Here is a 25,524-nt window from a genome sequence, read left to right as displayed (position 1 = left end):
GTACAGAAAAAACAGTTGTAATGTAAATTACCTATTCAAACTGTAGGGTTGAGAATAAAATAGTGGAAAATATATGGTGGCCATCATAAGTGGAAGAGGGCTTCCCTGGTGGCTCAGTAGTGAAGGGTCCTCTTACCAGTGCAAGAGACACAGGTTCAAACCTGGGTCAGGAAGATCCCCTGGAGAAGAAAACGACAACCTACTCCAGTGTTCTTGCCTGGGAAATCGCATGGACAGAGGAGCCTAGTGGGCTACAGTCCATCAGGTCTCAAGGGTCAGACATTACTTAGCGACAGAAACAATAACCACAGTGATTTTTAGTGACTTTGAACATTATTTGGAATTAAGCTAAACTTCACAGATTAAGGACACAGTCCTTCATAAGACTGCCATTACTTCAGATGCTAGCTGTAAGTTCAAGGGTCCCCAGACCTCCTATAGTTGGCACTAACTAGATACAAATGTGGGAGATGCCACTAACCCGTCAGGTTTGATGATTCACTAGAATGATTCACAGAACTCAGCAAAGTATTATTCAGTTGACCTTTGAACAACATGGGCTTGAACTGCTCAGATCCACTTACGTGGATTTTTTTTCCAGTAAATTTGTACTACACAGTCCATGGTTACTAGAATCTGCAGATTGCAGAACTGCAGTTTAGAGAACTGAGTTTATACTCATGTTATACATGGATTTTTTACTGTGCAGGGGTTGACTCCCCTAACTCCCATGTTATTCAAGAGCCAACTGTACTTAAGATACAGTTTTATTATAACAGTGGAGATATAAATCAGGAGCAGCCAATAGAAGAGACACAGAGTGCAGGGTCTGGGGAGAGTTCCAAACAAGTAACTTTTGTGTCTTGAGTTTTTATTGGAGATTCCTTACTATTACTGATTGATTGAATCATTAGCTATGTTATTGAACTCAATCTTCAGCCCCACTTCAGCATTCCCCAAAAGTCAGGCTGGTATCGTGCACCTCAAAGCCCCAACCTCTCATCATGTGGTTGATGTTTCTGAAATGGCCAGCTACCACCCTGAGTCATCTTGTTAGCCTGAATATCATCAAGTTGACACAGACTGTCAAATGACATAGACATAGGGCCAACCAGGAATAACAAGGGCACTCATATCACTCAGGAAATTCCAAGGGTTTAGAAGCTATGTCCCAGGAACCAGGGGCAAAGGTCAGCCAAATTCTTTATTATACAGTAAGATCTACTCAATGCCCATGAATGCCCAAGAGGTCTTTCTATCTGGATTTTGGGAATAGGCATTATTCCCAGACCTGTGTATCAGATAATGCTCCCAATAATCACTTCAGGCATTTCTTTCACTGGCCTCAGGTTTCCTCACACTTATTAGCTAATGAGAGCACTGCTAAACACTGGATGTGACCTTCTGCAAACCTTTGGAGTCCTGTCTGCAGTTTTCTCCTCTCTGTCCTGTCAACTCTAACTACCTTAATTTTCTCGTTTTTCAGTTTTCTCCTCAGGAAATCTGCCAGCCTCTGCTGGGGTTCCCCTTTCCTGCATCTGAGCTTGGAAGCTCTCCTGGTGCATACCCTGGGCAGTCACAGAGCTCATCTTGTTTGTTTCCAGTCTCTCAAGGATCACTGTCCTTGTTACCTGAAATTCACTCTCTTGAAAATCATTGTTCCATGTGTTTTGTGCGGTCTTTTGTTGTTTAAGACATGAGGCTAATCCAGTCTCCTTTCCTCCACCTTGGGCAGAAATGAAAATTTCTAAGTTTTATTTTAATATATAGTATCTCTCTATATTCTTCTACTCCAGCCCCCACCCCTTTGTCCTTCCTTGGTAATTTTAGTTTTTAGTCTCATTTTTCTGCAAGACAATTTTTCTTTCAGGTTGTAATCTAATTTGGAATGTAAAGGAGATATTTGTCCCGTAATCTAGCAACAGCAGCCTAAGGTTTCTACGGTCACTGTCATTTCATTTATACAAACATCTGTTGAATTATCTCCTGAAGCATCTCACTCTACATTATCACTTTCTCTCTAGATTATCAGGATCCTGCAGTCTATTGATTTCAAGAAACCTTTTCACTGTTTCTCATTCCTGTTGCTTTTCTGTTTTTGTATATTTTGATTCCATAGTTTCATCATCAAATCACTTTTTACATAATTCTAGTTCCTTTTTCTCTTTTACTAAGTGTGTTGTGGTAGCCTGGCAAAATGTAAACCCTGCTTAAATCTACCTCTTTCTTTAAAACTTAAAACAATTTTTTGTATGGTAAAAGCCACCTTTTTTTGAGTACATTTCCAAGACTTTTCACACATGTAACAGTTACATTACAACCACTCTTACAATTGAAATACAGAACAGTTCTGTCACTCCAGAATATTTGCTGGTGCACTTCTAATGTCTGGTAATCATTGATTCTTTGTCTCTGTAGTTTTAGTTTTTTCAGACTGTCCTGTAAGGGAAATTATACAGAACGTAGCCTTCTCAGTCTGACTTCTTTTACTTATCTTAATGCATTTGAGATTAATCTATGTTATATATATTGTTGGGAAGGAAATAAAATCATTCTCTTCCACTCATCTCAGGTTCTTTGGCTGAGGTCCTCTAAATTAAACTGGCCAAAGACTGATTAACAAGAGGCATATTTAGCTGTGGCATACTCTGGTAACCTTCAATTATCAATAGATGATTGATTTCTATTGCTGAGTAGGGTTGTGTTGTATGTGTGAACTACAGTTTATTCATTCACCTGTTGATGGATATCTAGGTTTCTAGTTTCTTGCAACTGAATAAAACTGCTATAAACATTCATGTATTAAATTCTGTGTGAATGTTTAGTTTTCATTTATCTAGGAGTGGGAGAGTTGAGCCATATTGTATGTTTAACATTATGAAAGTGAAAGTCGGTCAGTCGTGTTCGACTCTTTGCAACTCCATGGACTATACAGTCCATGGAATTTTCTAGGCCAGAATACTGGAGTGGGTAGCCTTTCCCTCCTCCAGGGAATCTTCCCAACCCAGGGATTGAACCCAGGTCTCCTGCATTGCAGGCGGATTTTTTACCAGCTGAGCCACAAGAGAAGCACAGGAATACTGGAGTGGGTAGCCTATCCCTTCTCCAGGGTTCTTCCCAACCCAGAGATCGAACCGGGGTCTCCTGCATTTCAGGTGGATTCTTTACCAACTGAGCTATCAGGATTTAACATTATAAGGAACTGTAAAATTGTTTTCCAAAATGCCTGCAATGTTTTGCATTCATCAGGTATAAGAGTCTTTTTTTTTTTGGTCAACACTTGTTCCTCCTTTAGTTTTTAATTTTTGCCATTCTAATAGAAGTCTAATTGTTTTAATTTTGTGATTTTAATTTTTATGTTTCCAATGATGAGTGATTTAGAGCATCTTTTTATTTGCTTATTTTATCTTCTTTATGTCTCTAGTGAATGTTCAAATTTTTGCCTATTTAAAAGATACGGTTTTTGTTTTCTTATTGTTGAATTTTGAGAGTATTTCATGCATTCTGAATGTAAGTCCTTTGGTAGATTTGTATCAATTTAAAATATTTTGTCTCAAGTCTGTAGATCATCTTTTCATTTTTAAAAATAATGTCATTAATAGAACCAAATTTTTTAATTTTGTTGAAGTCCAGTTTGTTAATTTTTTATGGGGCATTCTGTTTATATCATATCTAAGAACTTATTGACTAAAACTTAAATCACAAACATTTCCCTGATGCTTTCTTCAAAAGTTGATGGTTTTATGTTTTACATATAGGTTTGTGATCCATTTTTAGTTAATTTTTGTTTGTGAGGCATTCCTTGAAGTTCTTTTTTTCCCCATTTGCATGTCCAGTAATTTCAGTATCACTTGTCATTTACTTGCCTTAGCACCTTTCAGTCAGTTCAGTCGCTCAGTCATGTCCAGTCGCTCAGTCATGTCCAACTCTGTGACCCCATGGACTGCAGCACGCCAGGCTTAACTCCCGGAGCTTGCTCAAACTCATGTCCATAGAGTTGGTGATACCATCCAACCATCTAATCCTCTGTCGTCCCCTTCTTCTCCTGCCTTCAGTCTTTCCCAGCATCAGGGTCTTTCCCAATGAGTCAGTTCTTCACATCAGATGGCCAGAGTATTAGAGTTTCAGCTTCGGCATCAGTCCTTCCAATGAATATTCAGGACTGATTTCCTTTAGGATTGACTGATTGAATCTCCTTGTAGTCCAAGGGACTCTCAAGAGTCTTGGGACTCTCAAGAGTCTTCTCCAACACCACAGTTCAAAGGCATCAGTGCTTCAGTGTTGAGCTTTCTTTATGGTCCAGCTCTCACATCCGTAATGACTACTGGAAAAAAACCATAATTTGACTAGATGGACATTTGTCAGCAAAGTAATGTCTCTGCTTTTTAATATGCTGTCTAGGTTGGTCATAGGTTTTCTTCCAAGGAGCGAGTATCTTTTAATTTCATGGCTGGAGTCACCATCTGAGTGATTTTGGAGCACCAAAAAATAGTCTGTCACTGTTTCCATTGTTTCCCCATCTACTTACCATGAAGTGATGGGACCAGATGACATGATCTTAGTTTTCTGAATGTTGAGTTTTAAGCCAGCTTTTTCACTCTCATCTTTCATTTTCATCAAGAGGCTCTTTAGTTCTTCTTTGCTTTCTGCCATGAAGGTGGTGTCACCTGCATTTCTGAGGTTATTGATATTTCTTCCTGCAGTCTTGATTCCTGCTTTTGCTTCATCCAGCCTGGCATTTCACCTGATGTACTCTACATATAAGTTAAATAAGCAAGGTGACAATACACAGCCTTGATGTACTCCTTTCCTGATTTGGAATCAGTCTGTTGTTCCACATTCAGTTCTAACTGTTGCTTCTTGACCTGCATACAGATTTCTCAGGAGGCAGGTCAGGTGGTCTGTATTCCCTTCTCTTTCAGAATTTTCCACAGTTTGTTGTGATCCACACAGTCACACAGTCCACACAGTCAATACTTTGGCATAATCAATAAAGCAGAAGTAGATGTTTTTCTGGAACTCTCTTGCTTTTTCGATGATCCAGCGGATGTTGGCAATTTGATCTCATGAAGGCAGAGGAACTGCCTTTTCTAAATCCAGCCTGAACATCTGGAAGTTCACGGTTCATGTACTGTTGAAGCCTGGCTTGGAGAATTTTGAGCATTACTTTGCTAGCGTGTGAGATGAGTGCAATTGTTCGGTGAGCATTCTTTGGCATTGCCTTTCTTTGGGATTGGAATGAAAACTGACCTTTCCAGTCCTGTGACCACTGCTGAGTTTTCCAAATTTGCTGGCATATTGAGTGCAACACTTTCACAGCATCATCTTTTAGAGTTTGAAATAGCTCAACTGGAATTCCATCACCTCCACTAGCTTTGTTCATAGTGATGCTTCCTTCCTAAGGTCCACTTGACTTCACACTCCAGGATGTCTGGCTCTAGGTGTGATCACACACCATCATGGTTGTCTGGGTCATGAAGATCTTTTTTGTATAGTTCTTCTATGTATTCTTGTCACCTCTTCTTAATATATTCTGCTTCCGTTTGGTCCATACTGTTTCTGCCCTTTATTGTGCCCATCTGTGCATGAAAAGTTCCCTTGGTATCTCTAATTTTCTTGAAGAGATCTCTAGTCTTTCCCATTCTATTATTTTCCTCTTTTTTTTTTTTTGCTTTGGTCACTGAGGAAGGCTTTCTTATCTCTCCTTGCTGTTCTTTGGAACTCTGCTTTCAGATGGTTATATTTTTCCTTTTCTCTTTTCCCTTTAGCTTCTCTTCTTTTCTCAGCTATTTGTAAGGGCTCCTCAAACAACCCTTTTGCCTTTTTGCATTTTTCTTGGGGATGGTCTTGGTCACTGCCTCCTGTACAATGTCATGAACCTCCATCCATAGTTCTTCAGGCACTCTGTCTATCAAATCTAATCCCTTGAATCTATTTGTCACTTCCATTCCATAATCGTAAGGGATTTGCTTTAGGTCATAGCTGAAAAGTCAATTGATTTTACCAGTGCAGATCTGACTCTTTCTTCGTTCTTAACTTCCATCCAAGTTAAATATGAGTGAAGACAGAAAGAGCAGCATACCCATGGGTCTCATTTTAGATTCATGACCAGTACCATTAAGGAAGCTCTTGAACCTACCCAGCAATCCTTCCTGGTCCCTAATACATTCCTAACTCCCCATATGACTTTTTGCATGTGATTTCTTCTCAAATTTCCTGTGCTGCCTCTCCTTTCCTCAGTTTCAGCTGATGACATAACCCCATCTTCCCTGAATGAATAGAAGCAATAAGAAGATAGTTTTCACACAGTTCCATCCAACAACTTACTAGCATCTACGCATTTTCTACTCTTAGTTTCCAGGACACCATTCTTTCTCAGTTCTTTTCCTGCAGTCTTCTGACCTGCCACCTTCCCCTTCCCATCATATTCTGTATCTCAGTTGGTGGCAGTTCCTATCTTCTACTTGCCCAAGCCATACAGTTCAGAATCATCAACTCTTTTTTTTTTTTTTTTTCACATTCCACATCCAACTTAAGGGCAAATATTGTCTGTTTTCCCTTTAAATATATCTAGAATCTGATAACTTCTGACTGCCTTTGGAACTGTTAAAATCTTGGTTCAAGTTATCACTGTCTCTTGCTCAGATTATTTTTATTGTGTTTATCTGATCTCCTTTCTTCTATTCTTGCTCCTTTTCCATCTGTTCTTTGCAGAGGAGAGAGTTAAAGAGATCCATTACAGTAGGTCGAAAGCCTTCTCAAAGTAAAGGTCAAGGTCCTTGTGACCTACAGGACCCTGTGAAATCTAGCTGTGTGCTGTCACTGTGACCTGAACTCCTGCCTTCTTGCTCACTTTGCTTCAGCCACACTGGATGTGGTATATGTGTGTGTTTTAGTGTATAAGTGTTCACTGAGTTCCCAGCACGTTCCAGGCATTTGGGATATAACAAGAACAAAACAAGTGATCATCTCTGCTGTCTTGGAGCTTACCTCATAGGGAAGAGACAGTTAACAAATAAATACAGAAAATGTCAGGTGCTGAGAAAGCAAGATAAACATTTAAATATTTGTTTAATATTGTATATAATGGTATATAAAACTTCTTAATCTGCTTCCTTGTGAGAGTTTACAGACTAACTGGAGAGCTAGAATACACACAGTGGGGCTTTCATCATGCATTTTCTTATTATTTAAATGAATGAATTCATTTATTTAATTCAAAAGTATTTAATTTTGGCATTCTTTTCCTTTGTGCTAATTTTATTGCTGTTAATCAGATCCTGCCATTGATGAATTCTTTATTCTACTTCAATCTGCTTTTGCCCAGGACTTTAGAAATTACCAGTATACATTGCCAGTAGTTCAAGGTTTGGTGGTTGATATGGAAGTTCGGAAAACCAGCATCAAAATTCCCAGCAACAGATACAATGAGGTAAGATTTACTGTGATGTTTTTCATAATTGAGCATTATAAATGAAGATGAAAAATACATGATTGCATGTAAAATTTTAATTTAGTGACAGTGAAATCAGTTCATAATATTATATGAATTAGATCAGTGATAGAGAATTTCATAACAGAAAGGAAGATGTTAAATTTGTCTTACTTAGTTTTTGGTTGCGTCATTTCTTGTTTTTTGACCTTTTGGTGCTGACGATAAGTAGCAGATTTGCATTTTGATTGAGGTATAAAATTAACTTTATAATATTAGTGGTGGGATCTTTTGATTTTTCCCTCTTTTGGTAAGTATATATTATTAACTACCCTTAATGTTTAAGAATAGCTCACCTGTGTAAGTCCCAAAATGATTTTTAAGTAAAATTTTGAAAGCAAATGATTACATCTTGAATTAAGCTGTATTTTGTAACTAAGATGAAATTGTGCATACTGTACATATATTAACAGAATTATGTAAGCACTGTTCTTGCCTATTTGCCAAGTGAAGTACTAATTGAATTTTAAAATTTCTTAAAATCAATTCTGAAGTGTAGAATAGTAATCACTGTGATTTAAAAGAGGAATTTTAAAACTTAGTTTGATGTGTTAAAATTTGTTGTTTTATTAGGCAGGGTAGTAACTCCCCTATTACTTCTTGTACTATTTTGGGTATAAAATAATTTCTTCCTTCCTTCTCTTACTTTCCCTTCTTCCTTTCTTTTTTCCTTTCCCATTCTGCCATTTATTCACTTGGTCGTTTGTACATTCGGTAAACATTATTTTTGTACTTGATATACACTTAAAATCACAGAAATGTCTTACTGGACTTATAAGCTCAGGGCTCAGTATTATTATGTGGGAAAGACATATTTGAAGAAAACTTTTACCCCGTGCTTTCTGTCTGATGGCTTTTTTCAGGGCACTAGAAAATAGTAGTGAGAAAGAGTGCTTAATTTTTTCTGGGTACAATTAGCTGTTGAATAGTCCTACTTTGAAACTATACCAAACTGCTGCTGCTGCTGCTACGTCACTTTAGTCGTGTCCGACTCTGCAACCCCATAGGTGGCAGCCCACCAGGCTTCCTGTCCCTGGGATTCTCCAGGCAAGAACACTGGAGTGGATTGCCATTTCCTTCTCTAATGCATGAAAGTGAAAAGTGAAAGTGAAGTCGCTCAGTCACATCCGACTCTATCGACCCCGTGAACTGCAGCCCACCGGGTTCCCCCATCCATGGGATTTTCCAGGCAAAAGTACTGGAGTGGGGTGCCACTGTCTTCTCTGATACCAAACTACGTAGAGTCAGATTTTTAAAGAGAACTATTTGTATGTAATTTGTACCCTAAATAGTTTTTTAAACTATGCTTTGAAAACTTGTTTTATTTCTCATCGAAGTGTTATTATCTATTTCATAGATATCTATTAAATATGTTCTGTGATATGAAATACTAAGATGAATTAGACATTATGAATGCTTCTGGGAGTTTATCGTCCAGAAATGAGATGATAACACACGTTGCTATCCCTGATGTTTGCACGATGATGCTTTGCGTTTGGTAATTGGAACTGTTTATACAAGTATATCTGTGAAAGCCATGTTGTTGTTGTTTAGTTGCTCAGTCGTGTCCGACTCTTTGCAACCTCATGGACTGTAGCCTGCCGGGCTCCTCTGTCCATGGGATTTCCCAGGCAGGGATACTAAAGTGGGTTGCCATTTCCTTCTCCAGAGGATCTTCCTGACCCAGGGATTGAACCTGCATCTCCTGCATTGACAGGAGGATTCTTGACCTCTGAGCAAACCAAGAAGCCCGTAAAAGCTATGAGGCCCCCATAATTATTTCAGTACTTGACTAAGGACATTCATGACAACGTCCATTCATATTATCTGTCTTTATTTGAATCCCGCCTCCTAACTTTATGGTTGTGAAGTTTCAAAAATTTTTGTTCAAAAGCAATAACTGTATTTCTTGTAATTTATTATATTTAATTTTCAGTAAAGTTTACCAATTGTATATCACTTCTTTTCCTTACTTGATTTAGCAGACTCACTTCTCTTCTAATTCAATTTTTGTTTTAACTCAGTGAAATTTTATTTCTTATGATCTTGGACAGTTGTGTCTATTAGTTGGAAAAGTAATTTCATACACAATATTTCATTGTATGTTGTTGTTGTTTAGCCATAAGTTGTATCCGACTCTTTTGTGACCCCATGGACTGTGGCCCATCAGGCTCCTGTGTTCAGCTTTTTCACTCTCCTCCTTCACCCTCAAGAAGGCTCTTAGTTCCTTTTCACTTTCTGCCATTAAAGTAGTATCATCTGCGTATGTACGGTTGTTGATATTTCTCCCAGCAGTCTTGATTCCAGCTGTGAGTCATCCATCCGGCATTTCCCATGGTGTACTCTGCATAGAAGTTAAATAAGCAGGGTGACAATATACAACCTTTCTCAATTTTGAAGCAGTCTGTTGTTCCGTGTCCAGTTCTAACTGTTGCTTCTTGACCTGCATACAGGTTTCTTGGGAGGCAGGTAAGGCAGTCTGGTATTCCCATCTCTTTTAAGAATTTTCCACATGTTGTTGTGATCCACACAGTCAAAGGCTTTCTTGTAGTCAATGAAGCAGAAGTAGATGTTTTTCTGGAATTCCCTTGCTTTCTCTATAATATAATGGATGTTGGCAATTTGATTTCTCGTTCCTCTGCCTTTTCTATATCTAGCTTGTATATCTGAAATTTCTTGGTTCACATACTGCTGAAGCCTAGCTTGAAGGATTTTGAGCATTATCTTGCTAGCATGTGAAGTGAGTACAATCATATGATAGTTTTTGAACATCCTTTGTCATTGCCCTTCTTTGGGATTGGAGTGAAAACTGACCTTTTCCAGTCTTGTGGCCACTGGTGAGTTTTCCAAATTTACTAACACACCGAGTATAGCACTTTCACAGCATCATCTTTTACTATTTGAAATAGCTCAGCTGAAATTCCATCACCTCCACTAGCTTTGTTCGTAATAATGTTTCCTAAGGCCCACTTGACTTTACACTCCAGGATGTATGGCTCTAGGTGAGTGACCACACCAGTATGATGATCTCATCATGAAGACCTTTTTTTATATAGTTCTTCTGTGTATTCTTGCCACCTTGTCTTCATCTCTTCTGCTTCTCTTAGGTCCTTAATGTTTCTGTCCTTTATTGTGCCCATCCTAGCATGAAATATTCCCTTGATATCTCCAGTTTTCTTAGGGAGATCTCTAGACTTTCCCATTCTAATGTTTTCCTCTGTTTTTTTGCATTGTTCACTTAAGAAGACCCCCCTTTTTTTTAATCCTAGCTATTCTCTGACATTCTGTATTCAGTTGGATATATCTTTCCCTTTCTACCTTGCCTTTTGCTTCTAATATGATAATTTGTAAAAGAGATTTTATAGGTTTTAAAGCAAAAACATGACTTAACCAAAGTAAAATTTTAGAAAACTGAGTTTTGGCAGCTTATATGTAAATTATGGAGAGAGGGGGACTGACAAAAACAAACACAACATAAAAGTTGAGAATTATGTTTTCTTAAGTGGCCTTATTGAGAATACAGCCCAGGAGACAGCCTCTCAGATACCTCTGAGGGACTGTTTCAAAGAGGTAAGGGAGGAGGAGCCAGGACATGTAGGAATTTTTGCTGGAAAAAAAACATGTAGTTGAACATCAAAAGATTACTGTAAAGTGTAAAAAAGTGTAAAAAATCCAGACATCTCAGGTTAATGATTTTAGTTCTTTCTAAGTATGGAAAATGCAAGAGTCAGAGTTCACTGAAATTATTCCTTAGATGTGCATCTGAGCCATCTAGGGCCAGCATCCTGTCTTTCTCCATCCTGATATCCCCTTATCATGGACTGTTGATGGCGGCTATAGTGGTGATGAATTGATGGCAGGCAGCATTCATTGTTTACCAGAATGACAGGCAGCATGCTTTTTTACTGAAATGTCAGACAACATTTTTTTCCATATAAGGAAAGACTTTAAGCTTAGAAAGCTAGAGGGTAGGATTTCTGAAGTGGTAATTTTAATAAATGAAGTAGTCACTGAATATAAATTTTCTAATCTCCTTCATCAAGGCTATTCAAGAACTCTGTTGGTCTAGGTAAAGTTACTCATGTTCTTATGAAACATTATTTTGATCATTGTGTTAAGTAATATCTATTGAGGGTATATTATGTATCAGGTATTATTCTAAACATATATGTATCTTCACGCTATCTCTATGAAATGAGTAGAGTAAGTCCCTTGTTACAGGTAAGGGAATTAAGGCACAGAGCTAGCAAGTGTTGGAAAGTGAAAGTGAAGTCGCTCAGTTGTGTCCGGCTCTTTGCGACACCATGGACTGTAGCCTACCAGGCTCCTCTGTCCATGGGATTTTCCAGGCAAGAGTACTGAAGTGGGTTGCCGTTTCCTTTCCAGGGATCTTCCCGACCCAGGGATCGAACTCAGGTCTCCCACATTGTAGGCAGACACTTTACCCTCTGAGCCACCAGGGAAGCAGCAAGTGTTGGAGCTAGAATCAAACCCATGCACTCTAATTTCAGTATCCCTGTTCTTAAACACTATCCTAAACTGATTTTCATAAACATCAGTTTAATTATTATGTCTGATCGTAGGGCTGGTTTTAGGGTCTTTACAGAGGTAAAGCCCTAATCCAGTATGACCTGTGTGTTTAGTCACTCAGTCATGTCCGACTCTTTGCGACCCCATGAACTGTAGCCTGCTTGGCTCCTCTGTCCATGGGGATTCTCCAGGCAAGAATACTGGAGTGGGTTGCCATGTCCTCCTCTAGGGGATCTTCCCAACCCAGACATCGAACCCAGGTCTCCCGCACTGCAGGTGGATTCTTTACCGTCTAAGAAGGGGAAATTTGGACCTAGACATGTATAAAGAGAAGATGACAGGAAGAGGCATAAGGAGAAGATGACTATCTACAAGTCAGGAGAGAGTTCTGAAACAAATCTTTCCTTTTGCAACCCTCAAATGGAACCAATGCTACTGACATCTTGATTTGGGATTTCTAGCCTCCAGCATTGTGAGACAATAAATTTCTATTGTTTAAGCCACCACTTAAAGCCATCACCACTTGTTTAAGCTGCTATTTTTTTATTGCAGCACTTGCACACACTAACATACCAGTCTACCTTAAATAGCTAAACATCATGACAAAATATGTGAGGGGAAAAAAGCAAAAACCTAAGAACAATGGGATAGAGAAGATGAGCCCCATGGTTACCCTACCTTACTGTCTGGAGTTAGTTTCCAGGCCATAGTGCAGTTAGAGGGAACTTAACCCGATCCTAGAGGTCTAGAGGCTCCCTGAGTTGAAGAGAATGTAGGGAGGCCATGATGGCTAGAATTTACAAGACAGATTATGGAAATAAAAGAACTCTGGACATCTGTAAGAGGTTCCTATTGGGTCTTCAGCTGACTACTAATCAATGCATGTATGTGAGAAAAACACTGAAGAGGAGCAGCTAGAACACTTCTTAAAGGTCCAGGAATAATTTATATTCTTACCATCTAGAGTAAGAAAGGGACAAATAATTTCTAGTGATCAAAGTTGTCCATAAATTTAGTCTGCTCTGATCCTACCTAACAAGCTTAAAATAAAACTTCAACAAGAGGAGGGCCTGTACATTTTAAGGCTAGACATGGAAAATATAAAAAACCCAAATCAAACTTTAAGAAACAAAAATGACAATGAGATGAAAAATACACTGGGTGAGATTAATGGCAGATCAGACACTGCTGGAAAAAATTAATAAAAACAGAACCATCCAAGATGAAACATAAAAGGCTGGAAACTGAAATGAATGGAGTATCATTGAGATGTGAGAAATGTTGGATGGCTTAACTCTGTAATTGAAGTCCCCCAAAGAGTGGAGAAGTGGGTTGACAGAAAAGATATTTGAAGAATCAGTGATGAAAAATTTTGTAAATCACCAACTCGATGGACATGAGTTTGGGTAGACTCCGGGAGTTGGTGATGGACAGGGAGGCCTGGCGTGCTGTGATTCATGGGGTCGCAGAGTCAGACATGACTGAGGCGACTGAACTGAACTGAGAATCATATAGATTCAAGAAGTTCAATGAACTCCAGCTGCAGGATGAAAAGTATTACATTAAGGAACATTATAATCATCATCATCAAATTGCTTAACACCAGAGGTAAAGAGAAGAATCTTAAAGGCAACTAGAGAAAAAAAATCCACTTTATATACTGAGCAGTGGGTATAAGAATGACTGTAGACTTCTCATTCAAACAGTTGAGTTCCCAAGACAGTACACAAAATCCTTAAGGTACTTAAAAAAAAAGATAACCTATCAACCTATAGATTAAAACACCTAAAATAAAATACCCAGGAATAAATTTAACCAAGGATATAAAGATCAGTACTCTTAAAATCATAAAACATTGATGATGAAAATTGAAGATGACACCAAGGAATAGAAAGATATTCCAGATTTATGGATTAGCAGAATTAATACTGTTAAAATCCATACTACCAAAAGCTATCTATAGATCTAATGCAATTCTTATCAAAATACTCATGACATTTTTCACAGAACTAGAAGAAATAATCCTAAATGTTATATGGAATCACAAAAGACCTTGAGATGTCATCCAATCTTGAGGGAAAAAAAAAGGACAAAGCTAGAGGTATAATACTTTTTGACTTCAGAGTATAGTACAAAGCTGCAGTCATCAAAATAGAATGGTACTGGCACAGAAAGAGATAAAAATCAATGGAATCACATAGGGAGCTCAGAAATAAACCCACATACTTAAGTTCAATTAACCTACAATGAAGGAGGCATGATATTCACCAGAGAAAAGAGAGTTTCTTCAATAAATAGTGCTCGGAAAACTGGACAGCTACTTGTAAAAGAGTGAAATTAGAACATTGTCTCACACCATATATAAAAATAAACTCAAAATGGATTAAAGACCTATATGTAAGACCTGAGACCATAAAACTGGACGAAAACATAGGCTGAACACTAATTTACAGAAAGTGTAGCAATATTTTCTTAGATCTATCTCCTAAGGCAAAAGAAGTAAAACTAAAAATAAATAAATGGGACCTAGTTAAATGTAAGAGGTTTTTTAATAGCAGAGAAAACTATCACCAAAATGAAAAAACAACCCCCTGAATAGGAAAAAATATTTGTTAATGATATTACTGATAAGGGGTTAGTATCCAAAATAGATACATGGCTCACAGAACTCAATATTAGGAAAAAAACTTGGGAGACTTCCCTGGTGGTCCAGTGTCTAAGACTCCATGCTCCCAATGCAGGAGATCTGGGTTCGATCCCTGGTCAGAGAATTAGGTCCCACATGCCACAACTGAAGGATCCCACATGCTACAACTAAGACCTGGTACAGCCAAATGAATAAAGTAATTAAAGAACAATAACAAGCAACTCGATTAAAAAATAGTCAGAAGAGAAAGCTCTGGAAGTCCAGTGGTTAGGACTCAGCACTCTCACTGCCTAGGCCTGGGTTTGATCCCTGGCCAGGAAACTAAGATCCTGCAAGCTGCATGATGTAGCAAAAAAAAAAAAAAAGGAAGAAGATATGAATAGATGTTCCAGAGAAAGTATACAAATGGCCAATAGGCACATGAAAAGTTTCTCAACATTTCTAATCATCACAGAAATGCAAATCAAAACCTCAGTGAAGAACCACCTCACACTTGTCAGAATGACTATCATCATAATGTCTATAAATAACAAATGTGGCAAAGCTGTGGAGAAAGGAGGATCCTAATACAGAGGGGATTCCTGTTAGGGGGCATGTACATTGGCACAGCTACTATGGAAGATATTATGGCGGTTCCTCAAAAAACTAAATATAGAACTATCATATGATACAGCAGTTCCGCTCTTGAGTATATATTTGAAGAAAAAAACAGTAATTTGAAAATGTACATGGACCCAAATGTTGATAGAAGCATAATTTACAATAGCCAAGATATAGAAGCAGCCTAAGTGTCCATCAACAGATGAATAGTATATGTATATGTATGTATACACACGCATGCTTGCACGTGCAATGGAGTGTTACTCAACCATAAAAAAGAATGAGATTCTGCCATTTACAACAAAATGAATGGACCTAGAGGATGTGAAGCTTACTGAAATAAGTCAAAGACAAATACTGTAATGTTAGCACTTACTTGTGGAATCGAAAAGAATAAAACAAGTGAACATAATGAAATAGACTCACAGATGTAGAAAATAAATTAGTGGTTACCAGTGGGAAGAGGGGAATGAAGAGCAGCAAGATATACATAGGGGAATGAGGAGGTACAAACCACTGTCTGTAAAATGAGTAAGCCAGAAGGGTATGTTATACAGCCCAGGGAAGTGTAGTTGTTGTTTTATAAACTGTAAATGCAGTATAATCTATAAAAATATTGAATCACTGTGTTGTGCATCTGAAATTAGTATTGTAAATCACCCATGTTTCACTTAAAAATAGTGAAAACACAAAGTCCCATTATGAGATATGAGAGAAGGGGCTATCATTACAGGCTCTATAAATAGTAAAAAAACAATAGAGCATAGTATGAATGCATTTATACTAATACATGTCCAACTTGGACAAAATGGACAAATTCTTCGAATGTTGACTTTGATACCTCTGTCAAGAAAAAATAGGTTAACTTGAATAGCCCTGCATACATTGAAAGAATTGAATTTATTATTGTAAACCTTTTTGCAAAGAAAAGCCCAGGTCTAGATATGTTCACTCGTGATTGTTACAAAAGGAAGGACAAAATAACACCAGTTCTATACAAACTCTTAGAAAATAGATGAGGAGGCTTTAATTCCACTAGTATCAAAATCAGAAAAAATTTTTAAGAAATGAAAACCTATATCCTTCATAGTTGGTTGCATAAATACATAACAAGTTTTTAGTATATCTAATTTAATAATACAGAAAAAATAAGATACTTCATAACTAAATGGGATATATTCCAAGAATGCTAAATTGGTTTAACATTAAAAAATCAATCTGTAACTCAGCATTTTAATAGGATAGAAAGGAAGAGCATATTAAAAGACAAAAACTACAGAACTCTCATCTATATATATATACATATGTATATATACATATATATATACATATGTATATATATGTATATATATACATATGTATATATATATATCAGCAGTTTAAAATAGAAGTTTTACAATTGAATAAAGAGAATTTATGAAAGACCTAAAATTAATATATCCAATGGTGACTGATTGATTGGTTCTTTAAAATGAGGAACAAGGAGATGATGTCTATTCTTGTTTTTATTAAACATTTCAGTGGATCTTCTAGCCAATGTAATAAGGGGGGGGGGGAACAAAATTAGAGGAATACAGTTGGAAAAAAAATGTCTTTATTCATGGATAACATGATTATCTATGTAGGAAATCCTGGAGTAGTGTGTGCATGCTCAGTCATGTTCAACTCGTTGCAGACCCATGGACTGTAGCCCCCCAGGCTCCTCTGTTCATGGGGTTTCCCAGGCAAGGATACCAGAGTGGATTTCCATTTCCTACTACAAGGGATCTTCCTGACCAAGGATCGAACCCCAGTCTCTTGTGTCTTCTGCATTGGCAGGTGGATTCTTTACCACTTCTTCACCTAAGGAGTTTACAAAATAGTACTAGATCTAATCAATCAGTTTATCAGAGTTATAAGATCATTGTGTAAAAATCAATTGTATTTCTGTATACTAACAATCAGAAGTTGGAATTTAAAAACAATACAATAGCATCATAAATATGACGTATTTAGGGGTGAATTTAACAGATTATTAGCAGTCCCTCTATGCTGAAAATTACAGAACATAGTTAAGAGAAACTGAAGACCCAAATAAATACTATGAGGTATACTACGTTTTTGAATCAGAAGACGCAATATTGTTAAGATGGCATTTGTCCCCAGATTGATTCATAGCTTCAGTACAATCCCAGTCAACATACCAGCAAGCTATTTTAAAGTACAAATCGAGACACTGATTTTAAAATGTATATGGAGATTTAAGAGACCCAGAATAGCTGAGACAACTTTGAAAAAGAACGTAATTCAAAGACTTACACTACCTGATGGTTAAGGCTTCTTTTAAAGATATGTTAATCAGGACAGTATTATTTTAGTGTAATATGTATGTCTAGATCGGTAGAACAGAGTTGAGTGATTTCAAGTGCTGTTTATAAGGGTATATACACATACCAAAATTTGTCAGATTACATACCTTAAATGTGTACATTTTGTCATTTATTTTAAATACAGCTAAAAAATATCACAAAATCTTTCAGGAAATGTAGTGGACATTCAAACTTTCATCACATCACTGGGGGAATAGAACCAAAGAGGTAGCCTCATGTCAGAGTTTCAAGCAAAAAGGAACAAAATTGTGTTGATTCTTTACTAAAAACCAGAGAGAAATAATGTTGGTTGTATAATACAAGAATCTATAAAACTGTATATCTATGCAGTCCCCAACTTGTATAATTTAGGCTGAATGGCCTCTTGAGATTCTTTTTCCCTGGACAGTTCTAAAATAGGAATTTCTGTTTATTTTAGTTCAGAGCTACATATATCCTTCAGAGAATTGTGAAGTTACAAAAGCATAATTTTAAAGGTTCATTGTAGCACAAGCAGGAACAGATGGTCCTAAAATCTGCTGGAGGAATGTTTTATTTTTTGGCCTTCAAGGAATACATTTCTTTTCTCTTAGGGAGGAGGAACTGATAATCTTCTTTTCAAAAGAATGAAGGGAGTTGGTGAAAGGTGCTCTGGAAAATGGGGCAGAGGAAAGAGGTGTTGTTCCATTGACTGTTAGCATAGCTGTTCCTCGTGTTATACATGGAAGACAGTGTTTAACCGCAGGTTGAATGAAAATATAAAGATCCCTCAGGAGCCCTGGCTGTTACCTCTCCAGTGACTGCAGCAGGAGCTGAACACTGCATGTTCACAGTAAGATTGTCTTTACCCCTCCTCTCTCGTGTCCCTGCGTGTCCACTGATAGCGGTGAGTAGTGGCTTCAGAATGCTGCTGCTGCTGCTGCTAAGTCGCTTCAATCGTGTCCGACTCTGTGCAACCCCATAGACGGCAGCCCACCAGGCTGCCCCGTCCCTGGGATTCTTTAGGCAAGAACACTGGAGTGGGTTGCCATTTCCTTCTCCAATGCATGAAAGTGTAAAGTGAAAATGAAGTTGCTCAGTCGTGTCTGACTCTTCACGACCCCATGGACTACAGCCTACCAGGCTCCTCTGCTCATGGGATTTTCCAGGCAAGAGTACTGGCGTGGGGTGCCATTGCCTTCTGGCTAAACCCCTAGCTTTCCCTGTCTCCTAGCTCTCACAAGCTTGCTGCTACTTTTAGCGTTGAGGCCACCAGCTCTAATCTCATTGTGTTCAAGTACCATAAGAAACCCTGGTCTCCCTCCATATCCCTCATCTCCCCAAATTTAATTTCTATCTCTGTACATCCACCTTTCTGACCCCATTTTTCACTCACCTTGAAAAACTCAAAGGCTCAGTCCCTGTAAGTTTTATTTGTCTCTGTCCACTTCTTTGTTGATCTAGCCAGTCCCTTAAATACAGTTTCCTGATGTCTTCCAGATATCTTCCTTCAACCTGACTCTTCTTGTTTTATAGGCTTGAGCGTCTTTTTAAAAAATTAATTAATTTTTTTATTTATTGATTTTGTTTGCCATGCCATATGGCTTGCAGGAGGATTTCAGTTCCCTGACCACAGATTGAACCCATGCCATGGCAGTGAAAGCCTGGAATCCTAACTACCAGGCCACCAGAGAAGCCCTCAACTTGAGTTTCTTGTTCCTTACTTGACATCTCCAGTTTTTTTAGGCATCTTAAGCTTAGCATGTTCAATTCTGAACTCCTGATCTTCCCTCAGAATTTCCTCTTGCAGTCTTCCCTAAATTAATGGCAGTGCCATCCTTCCATTTACTAGGCCCAAAACTTTGGAGTTGTCTTTAAGTCTTCTTTCATATCCTGAGTCGAACCTGTTGTTCTGTGTTCTGCTGGCTCTACCTATCTAGAACCCAGCCACCTCTCAACCCTTGGGCCAGTCTTGGTGTGAGGTAATCTTGGATTTGTGCGGTAGTCTCCTAACTGGTCTTTGTTGGCAGCCTTTCCCCCATCCATTTATTCTCAACACAGCAGCCCAAGTGATCCTGTTAAAACTAAGTAAAATCATGTCACTCTTCTGCTCAAAATTCTCCAAAGATCTTTCATCCCAATCAGAACGATACCTGAAGTCTTCTGTACCCTGTGTTCTCCTTAACCCACTCCCTGTTTTAACCTTTCTTCTTACACCTCTCCCTTTTCAGCCACACTGTCCTTAATTAATGTTCCTTGAAATTGTCTGGCTTGCTAACATGCTGCAACTACACAGTCATTGAACCAGCTGTTCTAAGTGCCTGTAGAGCTCTAGGCTCTTCCCTGGATAGTCCCATGGCTTTTCCCTCTCTTTTCAGTAAGAACTCTCCCAAGTATCCAGTATTAAGTGGCACTTGCCAGTACTCCTAGTCATCCTTCATGCCTTATTTTTCTGTATAGCACTTATCAGTGTCTAACATTTAATGTATTTTACTTTTTCCCCTCCCCCTCTGCACACAAGAATATGAGTTCTGTGGGGGAAGATTGTTCAGTACTGAATAAACCGAATACTAACACAAAGCCTGGTACACATTAGATGCTCATTGCTACACGAATGAGTGAAGGTTCATGGTTCATGATTTGTAGACCCATAGGCCTGGAAGGTGGATGCTAGCTTCTCCACACAAGGGAACTACAGCTAATTAGAAGGACAAATAGTTGTATCTTCCCTGCAGCCATGAAATTAAAAGATACCCTCTCCTTGGAGGAAAGTTATGACCAACCTAGATAGCATATTAATAAGCACAGATATTACTTTGTCAACTAAAGTCCATCTAGTCAAGGCTATGGTTTTTCCAGTAGTCATGTATGGATGTGAGAGTTGGACTATAAAGAAAGCTGAGTGCCAAAGAATTGATGCTTTTGAACTGTGGTGTTGGAGAAGACTCTTGAGAGCCCCTTGGACTGCAAGGAGATCCGACCAGTGAATCCTAAAGGAGATCAGTCCTGGGTGTTCATTGGAAGGACTGATGTTGAGGCTGTAACTCCAATATTTTTGCCACCTGATGTGAAGAGCTGACTCATTTGAAAAGACCCTGATGATGGGGAAGATTGAAGGCAGGAGGAGAAGGGGATGACAGAGGATGACATGGTTCGATGGCATCACCGACTCAATGGACATGAGTTTGGGTAAACTCCAGAAGTTGGTAATGGACAGGGAGGCCTTGCATGCTGTGGTTCATGGGGTCGAAAAGAGTCAGACACAACTGAGCGACTGAACAGAACTGAGTGACTAAAGATGTTAAGCATCTTTTCAAGTGCTTGTTGGCCATTTGTGAATCTTCTCTAGAGAAATGTCCAGAGCTGGATGTGGATGATGCCATATAAGAAATACAAAAAATGTGGTGTGGCAGTTCAAAAAAGGGAGTGGTCACATTAGTTCTGATGGGAAATTAAAGAAGGCTACTGGTAGGAACTGGTGTTTTTACTAAGTCTTGACTTAGGATCAGCTTTTTTCAGCTGCTTGGATATGGGAGAAGAAAAAGGAGGGTGGTGGTGGTGGTATAGTTGCTAAGTCATATCTGACTCTTGTAACTCCATGGACTGTAGCTTGCCAGGCTCCTCTGTCCATGGGATTCTCCAGGCAAGAATACTAGAGTGGGTTGCCATTTACTTCTCCAGGGGATCTTCCTGACCCAAGAATTGAACCCAGGTCTCCTGCATTGCAGGTGGATTCTTAACCAACTGAGCTACAAAGGAAGCCCAGAGGGAAGGTAAATAACAGCATATGCTACAGCTCAGAGATGGGAACTGGTAACAGATCAGGAGGTAGTCCTGCTTGCAAGGATACAGTAGGAAGCAAGGTAAAGCAAGAAAGCTGGTTTGGAGTTAGAGCATAGGACACTTATGATCTGAGTGGAGGACAAGGTGGGGAAAATGTGATCAGAGCTGTGCCTTTGGTAAATATGGAAACATTCAGTTGATCTAAGAAAGAAAAGAAAATTTTTATTTGAGGCAAATTGAGGATTATAGCCTGGAAAAGCATCTCAGAAAGCTCTGAGAACTGTTAACACCCCATTAGAAATCAATGCACAGTTATAAGTTTTTTGAGACAGAATGCTATACATTACATGACTTATAATTAACAGTTGACACAATCCAGATCTGCTAGAAATGACCCCCTTACAAGATCCAGAGGAAATGTTCTCTTTTAAGTGGTCTTGTTGGAGCTTGGAGAATGCTGCTTTCATGGTTGCCAATAGGGGAGGCCTGGTAGATGCATAGTGCAGCAGATACACAATGCACAGTAGAAGGGAGAGAGAAGGCCAACAGAGAAATTTTTTTATATTTAAAATTTTTCTTATCTTACCATTAAGTATGAATTTTATTTCACATGTAGAATGAATCAGTGCTGCTAGAGATTGACTGTAGGTAAAACAGTTATAAAGTTGTTAAATGTCCAGAAAAGAGGTAATTGGTCTTAAACAGTAGTAATGGATCAACAGATATTACAGAATTTGAATTGACAGAGCAGAGAAATGGCTCAACTAAAGTGGAAAACCAATTATTTATATCATTGTATGACAAGTGTAAGTTTGCCTTATGTTCAGTAAGATCCTTTGAATATTTGGGAAATTCTCTCTTTGGTATAAAATGAACATGGTTTTAAGAAACCAAACCAACCAACCCTGTTCATTCATTTCTAAAGAAATACGAAGTTTTAAGAAAATCTCATTAGCTTTGAAATTGATATCCAGGAAAATGATTTTGTAGAGGCTAGCTAATTTATTCAGAATATCCAAATTGAAAACTTTTTATATTTTTTGACAAGGCCATTCGGCTTGTGCAATCTCTGGTTCCCTGACCAGGGACTGAACCTGGACCCAGCAGTGAAAGCGCTGAGTCCTAACTACTGGATCACCAGGAAATTCTTGAAAATATGTTTAATCTGCTCAGTGTAAGCAGAATTAGAAATCACTTTAGCCTAATGATTTGAAAGAAATGGCAGATATAATATTTTTTAGAATTGCTGTATATGATTGTATCCATTTCTTTCATGCGACATAAATGTAAATTGTAATTGAGAGCCTAAATTAGTCTGTCTACTGACTTCTCCAAGAAGCAATCTTCTGACTTACTTTATTTGCAAAAACTTATTTTAAAGTATTTGTTGGAAAACCCTGATAGAACTGGTTTGTTTTATTGGGTTGATAAAAGTTAGTGTGAGATGAATTTTTAATTATTGTTTGGATGCCTCTGGCATTACAGCTATTTATTAAAATATTAACTTTGCAAGAGTTATAAACATAACAAAGTCAAACCAGAGGATGATGGTATCTTGGCATTGTATTGGTACAGTACCTAGAAATAAATTTACCAAGGATATAAAAGACTTGAAACCTTAAAACTATAAAATTTATTGAAAGAACTTGAAGACCTAAAAAATTTTGTTCTTTTACACAATTTTGGCTTCAGAGTCCCTTGCAATTTCAAATGAACTTGATTGAGTATTGGCTTTCCAGTTCTATAAAAGGCCATTGGAATTTAAAGAAAAAATTTATTATTCTTTATTTTGGTTGCGCTGGGTCTTCGCTGCTCTGTGCAGGGCTTTCTCTGGTTGTTGTGAGCAGGGGCTACTCTTCATTGTGGTGCACAGGCTTCTCGTTGCAGTGGCTTCTCTTATTGTGGAGCACAGGCTCTAGGTTCACAGGCTTCAGCAGTCGCAGCATGAGGGCTCATTAGTTGTGGCTCATGGGCTCATAAGCTCAGGCTCTGCAGGCTCCATAGTTATGGCTTAGGGGCTTACTTGCTTTGTGCTGTGTATGTGGAATCCTCCCAGACCAGGGACTGAACTGCCCCTGCACTGGCAGGTGGATTCTCATCCACTGGACCACCAGGGAAGTCCCCATTGGAATTCTGATAAGGCTTGTGCTGGATCTGTAGATCACTTTGAGTAGTAGTGATATGCTAACAGCTTTCAATCTTCCAATACATGAACATGAGATGTGGTCTCATGTTCAAAGAACAAAATTGGAGACTTCAAAACTTGTCAGTTTCAAAACTTACTTCAAGGCTATAGTAATCAACAGTGTGGTATTGGCATGAAATAAAATTCATACATTTAACGGCCAGTTGATTTTGACAAGGGTGCCAAGACTATTTAATGGTGAAAGAATAGTCTTCAACAGATGGTACTGGGACAACTGGATATCCACATGTAAAAAGAATTAAGTTGTCCCTTTACTTCAAATCATAAAGTTTAACTCAAAATAGATCAATGACCTGAATATAAGAGCTAAATTCATACAGCTCTTAGAGAAAAACATGAGGGTAAGTTTTCATCACCTTTGATTTAGCAGTGGGTTTTTAGATATGCATAAAAAAACAAAAGAAAAAATACATAAATTGGAATTAAGAAAAAGTAAAACCTTTTGTGCATCCAAGGATATTAACAGGAAAGTGGAAAGACAACCAGTACAATGGGAGAAAATACTTACAGTCCATTTATCTGATATAAGGATCTGTTCTCTAGGTCTAGAATAAAGAAATCTTACAATTCAACAACAAAAGACAAACAGTCCAATTTAAAAATGAGCAAAAGATATGAAGAGAAATTTCTCCAGAGAAGATACACAAATGGCCGACAAGCATTTGAAAAGATGCTTAACATCTTTAGTCACTCAGTTCAGTTGCTCAGTCGTGTCCGACTCTTTGTGACCCCATGAACCACAGCACGCCAGGACTCCCTGTCCATCACCAACTCCTGGAGTTTTACCCAAACTCATGTCCATTGAGTCGGTGATGCCATCCAACCGACTCATCTCATCCTCTGTCATCCCCTTCCCCTCCTGCCCTCAATCTTTCCCAGCTTCAAGATCTTTTCAAATGAGTCAGTTCTTCACATCAGGTGGCCAAACTATTGGAGTTTCAGCTTCAACATCAGTCCTTCCAATGAGCACCCAGAACTGATCTCCTTTAGAATGGACTGGTTGGATCTCCTTGCAGTCCAAGGGACTCTCAAGAGTCTTCTCCAACACCACAGTTCCAAAGCATCAGTTCTTCAGCGCTCAGCTTTCTTTATAGTCAAAGCCTTGACTAGATGGACCTTAGTTGACAAAGAATGTCTCTGCTTTTTTTTTTGTCTCTACTTTTTAATATGCTGTCTAGGTTGGTCATAACTTTCCTTCCAAGGAGTAAGCGTCTTTTAATTTCATGGCTGCAGTCACCATCTGCAGTGATTTTGGAGCCCCCAAAAGTAAAGTCAGTCACTGTTTCCACTGTTTCCCCATCTATTTGCCATGAAGTGATGGGACTGGATACCATGATCTTCGTTTTCTGAATGTTGAGCTTTAAGCCAACTTTTTCACTCTCCTCTTTCACTTTCATCAAGAGGCTCTTTAGGTCTTCTTACCTTTCTGCCATGAGGGTGGTATCATATCTGAGGTTATTGATATTTCTCCCAGCAATCTTGATTCCAGCTTGTGCTTCATCCAGCCCAGTGTTTCTCATGATGTACTTGGCGTATAAGTTAAATAAGCAGGGTGACAATATACAGCCTTAACGTACTCCTTTTCCTATTTGGAACCAGTCTGTTCCATGTCCAGTTCTAACTGTTGCTTCCTGATCTACATACAGGTTTCTCAAGAAGCAGGTCAGGTCTGGTATTCCCATCTCTTTCAGAATTTTCCACAGTTTATTGTGATCCACACAGTCAAAGGCTTTGGCATAGTCAACAAAGCAGAAATAGATGTTTTTCTGGAACTCTCTTGCTTTTTTGATGATCCAGTGGATGTAAGCAATTTGATCTCTGATTCCTCTGCCTTTTCTAAAACCAGCTTGAACATCTGGAAGTTCACGGTTCACATATTGCTGAAGCCTGGCTTGGAGAATTTTGAGCATTACTTTACTAGCATGTGAGATGAGTGCAA

The 25,524-nt window shown here is 38.4% G+C and overlaps 1 protein-coding gene across 5 annotated transcripts in view; it reads left to right on the top strand.

The window, feature by feature from the left end:
* ZFYVE9 (zinc finger FYVE-type containing 9) overlaps window positions 1–25,524 on the top strand; it is a 182,138-nt gene that overhangs the window by 141,784 nt on the left and 14,830 nt on the right. For all 5 annotated transcript variants that reach the window (XM_070786540.1, XM_070786539.1, XM_070786538.1 and 2 more), the window contains one exon: window positions 7,328–7,432. In XM_070786540.1, coding sequence (XP_070642641.1) covers window positions 7,328–7,432 — 105 coding nt within the window. The remainder of the gene's footprint in view (window positions 1–7,327; window positions 7,433–25,524) is intronic.

Source organism: Bos indicus, chromosome 3 (genome assembly GCF_029378745.1).
Source record: "Bos indicus isolate NIAB-ARS_2022 breed Sahiwal x Tharparkar chromosome 3, NIAB-ARS_B.indTharparkar_mat_pri_1.0, whole genome shotgun sequence".
Lineage (NCBI taxonomy): Eukaryota > Metazoa > Chordata > Mammalia > Artiodactyla > Bovidae > Bos > Bos indicus.
This window is presented reverse-complemented; position numbering and strand designations above follow the sequence as displayed.